Genomic DNA, 15,250 nt, shown 5'->3' with positions numbered 1-15,250 from the left:
TCAAAATCTTTTAATATTTTCACCGTTTTAAATTGCACTTGCTCATTTCTGTTATAAATGCATAAATTCCGGAGTCTCGTAATAATAATATTTAGTACCACTCGAAGCGTGAATCTCTAAATATTCATATAAGAAGCTCAACCAAGTGCAGTACATCGATGAAATATTAAAAAAAAATTACCGCGTACCGATAAGAAATTTTTCCAAAGTAGCATTTTCTCATGGAGCATCAAATTCACAGTAAGCTCTTCGACATTCGATTTTGGTCGCTTCGATAGATCGATAAATGGCGCACAATGGCCGCGCAAATCACAAATTGGTCACGCTTGTGACTCTGAATTTGCAATTGCGTCAGAATGGCGAGAATGGCCGCGTAACAAACGCGCGCGCACGGGATCGATATGCTTCTATGATGTTTCCCACGGGAAACCATACGGCGCGGCGCGGCCTCTGCTCTATGGTAGCATATGACTATGGGGTGGTCGAGGGCATCTGCCTGCGGACGTAACTCGTTGTAGAAGCTACGAAGGGTGGACCTCTTTTTTTCGTGGCCCATGCTCATTGTATCCCTCCCCTCGTGTTACATCCGATCAAAGTCACGGCACGATGACGCGATCGCGTGTGCGTTAGAGAATTTTCATGGCGGCGAGATAAAGGGAAGAACAATGGGACGCCGCGCCGCGCCGTGCTCTTTTCATCCATATCGGTGATCAGAAGTTTTCGACCCTCGCGAAATTTCGGTGTATATGTAGTTCACTGCGCTTCATCACGAGCACTGCATCAGTTTCATGAAAATTAAGTAGCATCTCGTGGCTTGAACGAGCCTCGCACAAACAGAATTTTTGAGTCTTCGAAAAAAGGATTTACGTACTTCTTTCATTTTTTACTTGACACATTTTTCAATGGCATAACATTCAACCCTTTGCAGTCGGAGCTATATATTTCAACTTGAAAATTAAACATTTCTTCCGACCTAGTATAATTCCATTGCATATGATTTTTTTGTTCATTTTGTGGATATTCAATGTGTAGTAATTGATTAGATACCAGCAGAGTTGGGCAAACATTTTATGTAAATAAGAATTTCGAATAAAGTGGGTTTAAAACCCAGTTGGAACAAACCCACTTCATCCGAAATTTTTATTTGAATTAAATTTTTGTCCAACTCTGGATACCAGCATGTTTAATAATGTAAACAATATTGTGAATAATGGTACAGCAATTTTTAGTGATAACTCTGAGTCGCCAATTCAGTGCTAAAGGTTTTTTTTATTGGTTATTTTACGTCGCACTTAATCCTGTTAGGATTTTTTCGCGACGGGACCTACAGTTTTTATAAGGTGGGTTCCGAACCACCTTGGGCACCACAGTTTAAATGGCACATGAAATATTTCCAGAGGTGCCGGCGCGGCGCGGCGCGGCGTCGGGATCGAACCCGCGACCACGGAGTCCGCAGTGCTAAGGGTTAACTCCAAAATTTGAACATTTCGTCTGATCTAGAATATTTCCCTTTTTGGCTTTGTTTGATTTATTTATTTATTTTTGTCTCTACTGCATATGATTTTTTCATTTTATGCATATTAAATGTGTAGTAATTGATTAGATACAAGCATGTTTAATAAGGTAAACAATATTGTGAATAATAGTTAAGCAATTTTTAGTGATGACTTTGAGACACCAATTGAGTGCAAAGAGTTAAAACTCCAAAATTTGAACATTTCGTCTGATCTACAATATTTTTCTTTTTGTCTTGTTTAATTTATTTACTTTTGTCTTCATTGCATATGATAATTTTGTAATAATGTTAAAGAACTTTATGCTTGACAATAAAATGATAATAACACTGATGAATTTTACGTAGAAACAATCAGACCACTCAGATCACTGTCGTTCTGCTATACAGATAAACTTTTTCATTGACTAAATCGGAGTCTCTGTTGAATGGACGGATTCTCGGTATCGCAGCGACCGATGACGCCACAGCAGCGTCAGGTATCAACTGTTAGAGACTGGCGACATCGCTTCCGCGGTATTGTCAACAATGAACAATGACGTCACAGTACCATATGAATGAAATATCTTTTTCGTACTTACACTCGGTAAAATAAGTCACCGTACATCCTTTAAAACAGAATAACTTTTTTTATAATTATTCCAAACGACCCGATTTTTTATACTCAATTAGAAGCATTGGTTTACTGAATGATGTGCAAAAAATATTTTCTAAAAATTATAATTTAGAAGGTAGCATGCTAAAATATAAAAAAGGCACCTTTTAAAACTTTTTTATTTGGACCCCTAAAGAAAATTTGAAATATACGTTTTGTAGATCTATACATACACATCTGCTGAAAATTTCATCGAAATCGATTGTCATACACACGAGCTACAAGCGGTTAAAATAGATGAAAATCGTAGTTTTACACGACTTTTGATCAGTTTCTGCTTAAAATCCACAGAATCCTACATCTTTCGATGTGTGTAACTTTTTCCTACGTCAACCGATTTCGATGAAATTTTCAGTATATGTATAACTAACATAGATCTACAAAACATACATTTTGAATTTTCATTAGGGACCCAAATAAGATCAATTGTAATATTTGGAAAATCTTTTTTGCACATCATCTAGTAAACCAATGCTTCTGATTGCATACAAATAATCAGATCGTTTGGAGTAATTATAAAAAAGTTACATATTCTGTTTTAAAGGGTGTAACGAAGACTTATTTTACCGACAATGAATACATATAGCTAATCCTTGAGGCACCCGGCAGAGTTGGGCATTAATCAATGAAAATTTTAACCGAGATTGATCGATTAATGTATACGATTAAAAAAGGTAATCATTGAAAAATGGACGATTGATTGAATCGGCTGATGAAGTTAATCGTCAGTCGTTGATTAAAAAAAGAAATCTTCGAAAAATCGGAAACTGGTTTGATAAATTGTTGAAGTGGGACCAGGTACGATGATCGTAGATTTCCAGGAACAATAACTTGAAACATATAAGCACATAGAGATCGTATTATAGACCAAATGACAATATGTATATGCATACAGTTTTGATTCCGTATTTCATTACGAAATTTCAGCAATTAATCATTAATCGATTATCCGATTGACGAGTACAATTGAAAAGAATGCAATCGTTAACCGCAATTACCGACTAAAGTAGGAGTTTAATTGTTAATTGCGCGATTAACAATTCAAGTAGAAATTTATTCGTTAATCGTTGATTAAATTTTTGCCCAACTCTGGCACCCGGTCACTGATGAAGATTACTCGTAAAATTGAAATAGCGGTTTCTGTTTAATTACCTCCGACTTGGTCCACCTTCCTTTGTTTATGTGCTTCCCTTGCCCCTGTAGGCTTGCATTCGTTGCGGCTGGATTCTGCGACTGATTGGCAGCACCTCGACAGACGCTGCCACTGTACTCGTTGTCAGAGTCTCCACCGCTACTAGAATCGTACCCAGATCGCGATCTAGAACCAAAACAAAGAATATATTGTTTCCCTCCGGTCTCATGATACTCGAAGGTAGGCGAAAATCATAAACGTCGCACTCCAATGTCAATTTCAGGTTTTGGGACCTGTCGAAGTCGTTTCGAGGTTTATATACAGTATACAGTACCGCTCACTGAAGAAGCTTCGCCGACTGCCGACGTCCATAAACGCATTAGGAATTTCCTGTCGTAAAATGTTTATTGCAATGTTTCTTCGAAAAACCCCCATTAGTTATACATATAGAGAGAATATTTAACCTTCGCGAGGTAATGTGGGGTCTCGGAGACCCCAGCTTCAGCTTTTTGAAAAGAATTTTTATTATACATGTCAATAAAATTAAATCTGTTTGTTTACTTTTTATCCTCTGTTATTCTTTATCCCAAATTTTTTAAAAACGAGGCTATTTATGAAATTCATTTGTCGTGTTACTGTTTATGTGTTATTACTAGACTGCTTGTTTATGCAAAATAAAAATATTCTGCATTGATTGTGGGAAGCAGGAATAAAATGAAAAAATTGATTTTATCCTTTAATGACTTTGTAACGTTGAAAAGAACATTGAAATATTCTTGAATTTTACTAATCTATTGCTGTTTTGTATTTCATTCAACTAATTTCTTCATAAATGCATAGAGAGCCGCAGTCTAGTTATCACTAATAATAATTTACCTTGCGAGCGTTAAAATTACTATGTAATAATTAGACTGCAGATCTTTATGCAAAATAAAAAGTGTCTGGATCGATTGCAAGAAATAGAAAATAAATTGAAAGTTATTTCTTCCCTTAATGATTTTAATAGAGGAGAAGTCATATATTGACATCTTCAATTTTTTTAAATTTTCAAACAATTTTGAATTTCATCTATTCAATTTTCTTATAAAAGCATAAAGATCCGTTGTCTAGTAATAATATAAGCTTTCTTGAAGCCAGTGAAACGTTTTAAATTATTGGCTATGGGAATAAGTTTCCGCCCTTTTTCGTTGGAAAGAAGCGTATAAAAGTATAAACCATACCCATAACGTGTAAACGTTTTCCAACAGTAGATCGATCGACGTTTAATTCAATTGACAGTTCTTTAAACGTTTGACGTGGATTTCCACCAAGTAATGCTGGCAAATCTGTATCTTTACAGTAAGAAGTATTTCTAGAATTTTTTCAGATTTTTTGAAAGCCGAGAACAGTGAATAAAAAATAAACAAACTGGGAAATAAGTGTTCCCAGGGAGGATTAATTAGACGTCTTATTTAACCAGAATTTTCTAAGTAAAGCATCTTTGTTGATTAACGCAAACTTTTTTAGAGACTGTTATCATCTGTAAAAATTTTCAAAAGGTTTTATTTACAAATTTAACGAAGTTTTTCAAAGCTTGCACAAGTACCTTCAATCTCCTATTACAGAATAATTGAATTATAACCATGAAGAAAATCTTAATAACTAAGGATAATTTTAATGGCTGATGGAGATGATGAACTGGAAACAAAGCAATGTTTACGCGCAGCCTATCATTCAATTTCGTTCCCTTCTACCCCACCCCCCCAACCACCCCCTCGCCAACGAAAACTTATTATCCGGTCCGGGGTCCGAAATTCGCCAGAAGATCGAATACGTGCGAATGCGTAACGGATACAGCTACTTTTTTCGGTACAAAAGCGAAGACGGGAAATCACGGATGGCTGACCATCCATCCTGCGCGTTTCTTCCTCTTTTTTGTCGGAGAACCACCGCCGCGCTCGCCACCCCTTTGTTCTCTACCCTTGCTGGGACCAAGGCGGGCCAAGAGGCAATCTTGACCACAACCAGGCGAGTGTCAGTTTTTGCGGTTACAGGCGGTTTTGCGTCGTCTTCGTTTTCAAGGACTTCCTGTCCACTTCCTCCGCGAGTCGTCGCGCCGTTTATTCCCACCCTTGACCTCATTACTCCATTGTTTAGAACGGGCTCCCCGTAACATACAGAATCTCGCATAACATGATCTCACGAAGACTAGAAATGTGATTTGCAACTGACCACATCGAATAATTTCAATCTTGAAGGACATACATTTTTTGAGTATTCAATCATTTCAACCCCATCGATTTATTTTATGATTTTGGTGAGAACTTTTTTTAAAATTGCTAATTTCTAATTAATAATTAGATGTTTTCCAATACATTAATAGTAAGTATATAGATAGAAGTTTATTTCGGTTTGAAGGGAATTAATAACACTTATAAGATTTTGATCAAGCCGCAGAAAATATTTTCGTAAAGAAAAAAATCCTTCAAATGACCTACCCTTTTACGGAAGTACAACATTTATGGGACACCCGTATAGCTTTTGGAGAATACATAGGCATTATAATAATTTCTAATAACCACAAAATAAGTAGTGGTGCAAGGGGTTAAACCTACTCTGTATCTTACAAGAGAAGGACCCCAAGTGTCTAACTTCGCGCGATTTTGATAATCTTTTGTGATACGATGGTATATATGGATCCCTAATGATGTCTGAAAAATATTATAGTCCAGTCAATGAATGCTCATAAGGGGGCCGTAGAGGGAAATGGAAGGAACACAATTTTTAACTTTGGGACTTTGTTTGGACTTTGGACTAGTTAGGAGGTAAACATACTAAAAGTCCCCACTCCTAGGAGGTGAGCAGGGTGCAGGTGGGCATGTAGAAAAAGTCCCCTTTTTCGGTTTTCCGCTTATATCTCGGAAACTATGCGTCCTAGCGATAATACCATTCCATACAAAATTAAAGCTGACAAAATGTGCTATAAGATTGATTCCATTCAGTTTTTCGCTACCTCGCATACTTTCCTAGATATCCGCGCTCAAAGTTCACTAATTGTGAAAAATAAATTTTTGCCTTACTTGACTAGCTAACTTTTCAGCACAATTAGTGAACTTTGAGCGCGGATATCTCGGAAACTATGCGAGATAGCGAAAAACTGAATCCAATCAATCTTTTGGCACATTTTGTCAGTTTTAATTTTGTATAGAATGGTCTTATCGCTAGGACGCATAGTTTCCGAGATACAAGCGGAAAACCGAAAAAGGGGACCTTTCACGTGCCCCCCCCCCCCCCTTACACCCAGCTCTCCTCCTAGGAGTGGGGACTTTCAGTATGTTTACCTCCTAACTAGTCGAAACAAAGACCCAAAGTTGAAAATTGTGTTCCCTCCTTTTACCTCTACAACTTTTCGTTGACTGGACTATAGATGTAGTTACTCAATAGTTTCAAAGATATAAACAATTGAACTTTCACGCAACCTGCTTATCATGGTATATCAACAAGGTATGAAAGTTCAATTGTTTATATCTTTGAAACTATTGAGTAACTACACCTAATATTTTGCAGACATCATTAGGGATCCATATACCATCGGCTCACAAAAAATTATCAAAATCGAAGTCGGACACTCGGGGTCCTGCCCTTGTTATCAGTAGACTGTGGATCTTTATGCAAAATAAAAACGTTCTACCTGAATTGCAACAAGCTGGGTTGAAATAAATATTTAATTTATTGTTGAATATATGTTTAACAGGTTGAAATATTTTCAAATATTTTTACTGTAATGAATTATAGACCTACCCATTTTTACCATAAATGCATAAGATCCGCAGTGTAGTTATCAGCTTCCAAAAACAGAATTTACATTTATCGTCCCATCGCGTTGATTTTTCAGCATCATGCCAATTTGATACGGAGCGATGAATGAAGGACAGATCTAGATTCTAGCGACACATTTACATTCCATCATGGCCGCCGAAGCGTCTAAGTTCGCAGAATGACGCAATTCACCGCGATAGCCGGTTAACCCAAGATGAAACGGGCGTGTATGGGAAACCGCCGCCCGCCACGTACCGCTTGTGCGGCACATACACAGACGAATCGAACGCAACGGTCCTGCGCTTAATATGTTTACTGTTTCAGCAGCTTACGACCGCGTTTCCGTTGCACACGGTCGTGTCATGCGAGCGTTCGGCGAACGACGCTTATTTAACCCTTTTGTTCCGCCAGCGGCCGTCGTAAAGACACCTCCTACATCAGCGTAGCGAAACGAACCGCGTAATTTCTCGGCTTCTTTGGAATTCCGAACGGTTGTACAACAACGCGCGGCGCGGTCCTTGATTTCTGACCAACTGCGGTTTGTCTTCCTTTTGTACAGGGTTGCGCAAAATTATGTTTCTGGTTTGAATTTTTCATAACTTTTTTATTTCAACACTTCTTCAATCTTTTTTCAGAATTTTGTAAACAAGGCTTCTAGAATTTAACATGGAAAGATACACAACAGATACTGCAAGGGAAACAATGGTTTTGTTACGAGACGTCTTTGGCGAACGCATTATTTCGCGCAATACATAGTGACTTCAACTGTTTCCTTTGGGCGTATTTGGAAGAGCGTATGTACGTCAATAAGCCAGCGACCATTCCCCAACCATTCCCCAATATTCGCAATGAAATGCGTGCAATAAAACCTGAAATTTTGCGAAAAGTCATGGAAAATGTGTTAGAAAGAGCACGAATGTGTCGAGCAGAAAATGGCCGCTATTTGCGAGATGTAATCTTTCACGTCTAGTTCAATAAAATTCCTCTTCTGTACACTATATTTTTTCCAATATGTATGTATTTCACTCTAAAATTAAAAAAGTTATTACGAATTCAAACCAGAAAGGTCATTTTGCGCGCCACCCTGTAGTATTAACGCGTCGACTGACAACGTCAGTCATGGGCGTTTTAAGAATTAATTCTGTTCATAATTAGACTGCGGATTTTTATGCAAAATAAGACAGGAGCTATTGTCTAGTAAATTCACATAATTAAACGAAAAAATAACATTTGTCATGCCCTCTTCATGTTGAAAATGCAGTAATTGTAATATTGTAAATTCGTAGATTTCTTGCTAGAAAGATCGAATGTTTTTAACAAACTATTCGTCCCCTACATTAACTTATTTAACAGTTGTTCGAACGACATCCCACGTATTAAGTACTGCCCGGTCACGTGACGCGTTTTGTCTCTGTCGCGCGTACGTCACAATGTCACGTGACAAATCCGGTAGGGAGAGGGTAACTTTTCCCCCTCGAATCGAGTCAATTCCCCTGATCTGGCGACTCTGTCTACCGGCAACACTAGCTTTTCGCGTATGTGTTTAGGCTATCAGCGGCGATAACGTTATCGCGAAACAGATCGGTCCACTCTTGTACATACATCGCTATCAAGCGCAAATTTTATTTGAGATGGAGGTACAAAACGAGACACCACTTCGTGCTAAGATTACTCTCATTTTATTCATTCATCTATATGATTTCAATTATTTCGTTTTCAACGCAAAGTGGTAAAACCTTGGTAAAGTTCTTATCTTCGTTTCAAGCAAAATTTGCACATGGCTGATACCGCGGACGCGGACTCTTCTGCATCGGGCGATACAAGTGTTTGTCTAGTTAAGTATTTGTAGCCAGTGTCATCGAGCTCGTAAGTGCTTATATAGGATAATAAATAAATGGGGTGAAAGCATTTCTAGGGTAGATAGTACAGCTCTTACTTGTGAGATACCCGGGTACATACTCGTATTTTAACGAATCGCACTCGAGATGAAGATTTTAAACAAAGTCTAAATGAAATAAAATTTGACTTGTTTGTAATCAATAGACTGCGGATTTTATGCATTTCTGACAAAAATGGGTACGTACAATTTAAAACAGTGGAGGTATTAAAAAGATTTAAGCGACTAGTGTATTACATAGTTTCACCTTAACAAGATAATCAAAAGAAGAATGAAATTTTTATTTGGCTCCTGTGTCTTGCAATCAATGCAAACATTTTTTATTTTGCATAAAGATCCGCAGTCTAGTAATCAATATTTGAAAAATATAAATTTTCTTTTCTCTTCTATAACATTTTTGGGAATAAAGACGTTTTAATCGTTGCAACTGTAAAGAAAATGTTACGGCAAGGGGTTAAGCCCGCCATGTTCTGCAATCTAAAATGGATCTTGAAGATCGCCGGCACGGAAACAGGAATTTAACGCGGGAGATTACCATTTACCTTTGAATCCATAATAAAGCACTGTTAATTGACTCATCGTGTGGGTAATGGGCTTATCGTGAACGATCTCGACCGGCTCTGGGTCAAACGGAGAACAATTGTGAGTATCTTGACACGGGTCGCGCAAGAAATAATGGAGGACCGATAAGGTTCACCAGCCATCTGCGTCTCGCATATGTTTGCCCGTCTCGTGTTCACGTACTAGTGGTATCCTACAAACGCTATATCGTTTCATAACCTCCCATTGTACCACGTTGCGAGACACGCCATAGGGCCACCTTCCTCTCGGTACACGCAGCTGTTTTGGGGGTGAAAGAGAGAGAACGACACAGAGAGAAAGGAGGGCAATCGCGAGGGTGAAAAATGCTTCTGTAAGCACAACGGGTATCACGAGTTGCCCTCGCATCGCTACAGTTCTCTCATACGTATTCCAAACGACTGCCGAATTTTTTACGCGAACATACACTTTCTCAAATCAACCCCTAAATTTCAGTTATATTTCCAATTCCGTTCTGCAAGTTTTCTACCGTTTTGTTACATTAGAAACACTAATCCGTAGACTGTGCATGATCTTGCAAACACTATGGGATTGTCGCACCACCCTAGCAAATTTGTCATTTCAACCCCTTGCCGTACCTTTTATTTTACAGTTACGGCGATTAGGACGTCTTTATCCCGCAAAATGTCGTGGATTAGAAGAGAAAATTTCTATTTTTTGTATGGCTACATTTATTTTAATGCTCAAATATTAATAGACTTTGTTAGAAACCTTCATTACGAGTCTGACTAATCAAAATACGGCAAGGGGTTAACATCCACCCTTACCGTGCGATATTCAGTCGCAATCAATGACAAGATTTCAAACAGACTCCAATCAATACGAACGTTACTAATTTCTTTCAGATTGGAGTCAAATTAAATCGTGATAAGATCAACCCTCCGACGGCGGAGTCTGAGGATTGGGAAAATTTTCTTTTTCGATCTTCTGTGTCTCGAAATTTTCGTAGGAGAGATAAGGGACGGTTCGCAAGTCCGCTTTCTCGATTTACGAGCTCGGTGTCTCGAAATTAGCGCGAGGGGGGTTGCGCGTTTCCATCATTGCAGCTGTTTTACGGCGAAAGGGAACTTTTACGAGCCGCGGAGAGCGACGCGCCCTGTAATTGGCCGTCTAATTGGCGAAGCCTAGCAACGCAATCTTCGACGCGAGCACATTGGTTTTCTGCAGGTGCACACATGTTTACGTTCACGGCCGCGGACAAGTCGGGAATACGTTATGAAGCGCGCACGGTTGCAAGGGAATGTTAGGAAGCGAAATGGGGAGTGCCTTGTTCAGGTGGAATGTCTCCTGCACGCGGGACGCGTTGCCTGGAAAAAACGTGGCCACCGAGGAATTCGTGACACTATGCGAATAAATGCTCTCTTGCATCCTTTAATTGTCCCGCGCGCGATCCGCTGATGCACGGCCGCGTTCGATCGCTTCAAATGTCTTTTCTTTGTTCACCCAAGGTTCACTTGTATTTCAACAATACAGAAGTATCCTGGAATTTATGTGTTTACAAATGTCGATAAATCAAATACAAGACTGTAAAAATATTTGCAGAATTTAAAAATAGTCTTGGATTGTTTGCAACTCTATAACATTATTAAAAGAAGAACCTATGTAACTCCTGTGTCTTGTAATTAATACAGACAATTTTTATTTCTATATTTTATGTTATATAATTTTGTTCATAATTAAACTGCGGATTTTTATGCAAAATAAAATATGTCTGCATTGTCCAATTATTAGAAGATCTTTATGCAAAATAAAAATTGTCTGCGTCGATTGCAAGAAATAGAAACCAAGTTGGATCTTAATTTTTTCCTTAATGATTTCAAAAGAGGAGAAATCATATTCACGTATTATGTATTGACATCTTTAATTTTCAAAATTTTCCTACCTCAATCTATCTTCTCAATTTCCCCATAAATGCATAAAGATCCGCAGTCTACTAATTATATTTGAATTATAACAAGATTGCAATTTGTGTATTTGAAGATTTATCAAAGTACTTTTTAGCTCATCGATCCTACACAACTTATAATTGTGCAATGTACGTGCTAAGGGACAGACTTACTAGCACAGTCCAGTACATTTAAATCTGAAGAATTCCAACGGGTTCTTCTAGAGACAAGCTTGGTGTCCAGTCACGGTATATCTATTACCAAAGCCAGACCCCCATGAGAAGACTGGTGTTAGAGATTCCGTTGGGTTCAGGTACCGGAATGTTTCAGACACGCAAGTTGAAGGAGTCTGTGCTCAAGTGAAAAATATTTTCAATTCTATAACGTTTTTCAAATTGTCGTGGGCCAATTACCGTAGCCAAATTGTTAAATATAGTCTCATATTTGATGGAACACACTTGGAATAAAAATAAGAGATAGATAGTTTACTAGATTTAACACTAGACGATACGTAATGAAAATTTTGGAAAAATTGCGTTCAGCCTGAACATCGAAAAACATAGCAATAGTTGCTCCTCGCAACCTTCGTCTCTGGGCTCGTGACAAAAATTTAAAAAAATGTATTTTCCAGATTCGTACAAGTTATACATATGTTGAAAATTTCAACGAAATTGATCAATTGGTTTAGGAGTTATAAATATTAGAATGGGATAGCTTCGAGGCGAGGGTCATCGCGAAAGAGATAAGATGGAAGCTTAATACATATGTAAGATAAAAGAGCTGCTCTGTATGCAACAAAAGAGTTCTGCAAGGATTTTCACGTCGGACAGACGGAAGGTATGAATCGCATTCTTGCGTCTCTTCCTTTTCACTTTCAGATCTGTACGTCGGATCGAAAGTCCGAAGCGAAGGCAGAACGTGCGCGGAATTCTTCAACGGCCGTCTGGTATCCGAGGCTCCATTCAAATTTGAAAGTGAGAATGGAGGTGGCTGCGCGTACCGCGTACCACGTGCAGATGTGCCCACTGGTCACGTGTGAACTGACACATCATAAACGCACGGAATTCATAAACCAGTTGTGTCTCGTACCGGCAATCGACGTTCACGTTCCACCCATTAGCAACTCTTTTTCTTTTTCGCCGAAAAAATGAAATAAGTACTGACATTAACGACCAAATAATTAAACCGTTCTTACTGATGATTGATTTTTATAATCTGTGCAAACACAAACAACGAAAATGACAAAATAAAAGCTTTACCCAAAACACAGTACATAATTGGAATGTTCGTAATGGGCTATCCAGAAGTACTTTTAGGATGTTGAATGAGAATATCTGTCAAACGCCATGTTTGTTTCTTAAAACTTTCTTGTATTTCTAACCTACAATGATAGACAATTTTAAGTTATTGAAATCTATTTTGCAAATCAGTGTTCAATGCAAAATAATAAAAATGGATATTCGTCCATCAGAGCAAACCATTCGAAATTTGGTGAAAAAATTTGATATAACTGGATTTGTTCATGATAAACCAAAGTCTGGCAGACCAGAAACAGCTCGTTCAAATGAAAACATCGCTGCTCTCTCTCTCTCTCTCTCTCTCTCTCTCTCTCTCTCTCTCTGTTCGTGAAAATATTCCTAATGACCCACCAACATTAATTCCACGTCGTTCTCAAGAATTGAGCATTTCTTCGAATTGATGTCTGTAAACGTGGTCGTGATGGTCATTTGACAGATATTGTCTTTCACACATAATTGTCATAGATGATACCTGATAATTAAATAAAAAACCAATAAAATTAAAAATAGTAGGTTTGTTATTTAAGAAAAAACTTCCTATAGTCTATCCTGGATAACCCTGTATGAAAATCTAACCTCTATCTAATCTAACCTCTATCTAACCTAACCATAAAGGTGTATAACATAAAGGAATAATGCTTTATTAATCAAAAGCTTCTAGTTCCTTCTGAATTTCTAAAATAGTGAATTAATCAAAAACCGGTCCTGGCAATTAATTTGTACTAAACCAAGAAGTTCGCGTAACACAATTTAACCCTTATATCAATAGTCTTGTACCCAGATACACATTTTCAAATATAAATTCCACCATCTCGGAAAATTACGTTTGATTGATTCAAATAATGAAATAATTTTGAAAAATTATTTTGCTGTTTCAATAAACTAGCATATGATTATCTCAAATGACATGTAGCCAAATAGCACATAATTATTATACTATAATATATTATTTGTGACGTAAGGGCTCTCCCAAGAATGCCGTTTGGTTTATTTTGAACCATCCCGTTCGAGATAGGGAACGGTACAGGGCGGCCATGTTGCGTCTGTTGATCCGGCGCACGTCTTTCCCCTATGTTCATTCAATATAATATGGGAAACTCTTCCGCTGTTTGCCCGTGAACCGGGTGAAAAAACGGCAGGAATCGACCTGGGAATCGTAAATACGCGTTAGAACGCGGATCGGTAACCGTTTCTTTTTTTTCCCTTCGGTCCGCCGCGTTATGTAAAGGCTTTCGCCTTCGTGGAAGTCTAACGGTCGCTGGCATCCTTGAGTTTAAATCCCGAGGCACGTGGCTCTGCGCAGGACTTCCCCGGGCATTCTCACGATCCGCGAAATTCTGCGCGCGCGCACGCTCTCCGCTCGAACTATGTGTATACATATGTATAATACATACTTCGCCAGATAGCGGCGCTACGCGACAGATACAAGATAGAATTAACTGTATACATAGGCTCGGAATAAAATGTTTCCGGTCGGACCGTAACCCGGCCCGATACCAGCGGCACGAATCATTTAGCGAGACTTAACCCTGTCAATACTAACTCACCGTTGACCCTGAACCTGTCTCGCGGTAAATCAAATCCGAAATATTTGAGCTTCTCATAATTCGAGTTGCTTATTCCCTTGTTAACATCGAAACTATTAACAAAGAAACTGTTTCGTAAACATTGCTTTATGCAAACATGATTACTAGACTGCAGATTTTATGCATTTATGACAAAAATGGGTAAGCACAATTTAAAGCAGTGGACATATTAAAAAGATTTAAAGACATCAGCGTATCTGTTACAGCATAATGAGATGAGTAAAAGAAGAAAGAAATTTTTATTTCACTTCTGTGTCTTTCAATCAATGCAAACATTTTTTATTTTGCATAAAGATCCGCGGTCTAATGATTACACATCATTTCTTGCACTGGTTTTATTTTAACACGTTCGCTACCAGCATTTGTTTCGTTGCTTACCTTCTTTGTTCGAAAGTTTTTTCACCGACTTCGAAATAGGAGGAGGTTACTCAATTCGATCTGTATGTGCCTTTTTTTGATTTTTTTTTCTACGTATGTTTACCGATTACGCCGAGATGGATGGACCAATCGGAACGAAACCTTTTGCATCTGTAGAGTATGTCTCCCGATTGGTCCCTTGAAAACAAATTCTCCATTTTTTCATTCTTTGCGGTTCTTATCGCAAATAACCAATAAGACCGAAAAACCATCCTACGGTGTTCTACAAATTCTGCTCGTTCGACTAAAAAGTGTGAAATAAACAAATTTTATAAAAAAGATTAAACCGACTTCGAAAAAGCGCACTAAAAAGTATGACACCATTTCCATTTAATTTATGTGGAACACACACGAACTTAAATACAATACGATCTTATCGGAGGCGGCGCAAAATTGCAAATTTTCGACACTGAAAATTACGGAAATCCTTGAATTCTTCTACATCATGCTTTCACATATTAATGTATC

The 15,250-nt window shown here is 38.2% G+C and overlaps 1 protein-coding gene across 3 annotated transcripts in view; it reads right to left on the bottom strand.

Annotated features, from left to right (window-relative positions):
* The window catches only part of Myb (proto-oncogene like protein Myb), a 72,245-nt gene that overhangs the window by 24,968 nt on the left and 32,027 nt on the right, over positions 1 to 15,250 (bottom strand). For all 3 annotated transcript variants that reach the window (XM_076431000.1, XM_076431001.1, XM_076431002.1), the window contains exon 2: positions 3,321 to 3,486. In XM_076431000.1, coding sequence (XP_076287115.1) covers positions 3,321 to 3,486 — 166 coding nt within the window. The remainder of the gene's footprint in view (positions 1 to 3,320; positions 3,487 to 15,250) is intronic.

The sequence above is a fragment of the Lasioglossum baleicum genome, chromosome 9, assembly GCF_051020765.1.
Source record: "Lasioglossum baleicum chromosome 9, iyLasBale1, whole genome shotgun sequence".
NCBI classification, from domain to species: Eukaryota; Metazoa; Arthropoda; class Insecta; order Hymenoptera; family Halictidae; genus Lasioglossum; species Lasioglossum baleicum.
The sequence above is the reverse complement of the archived record's forward strand: the minus strand, read 5'-3'. Positions and strand labels throughout refer to the sequence as shown.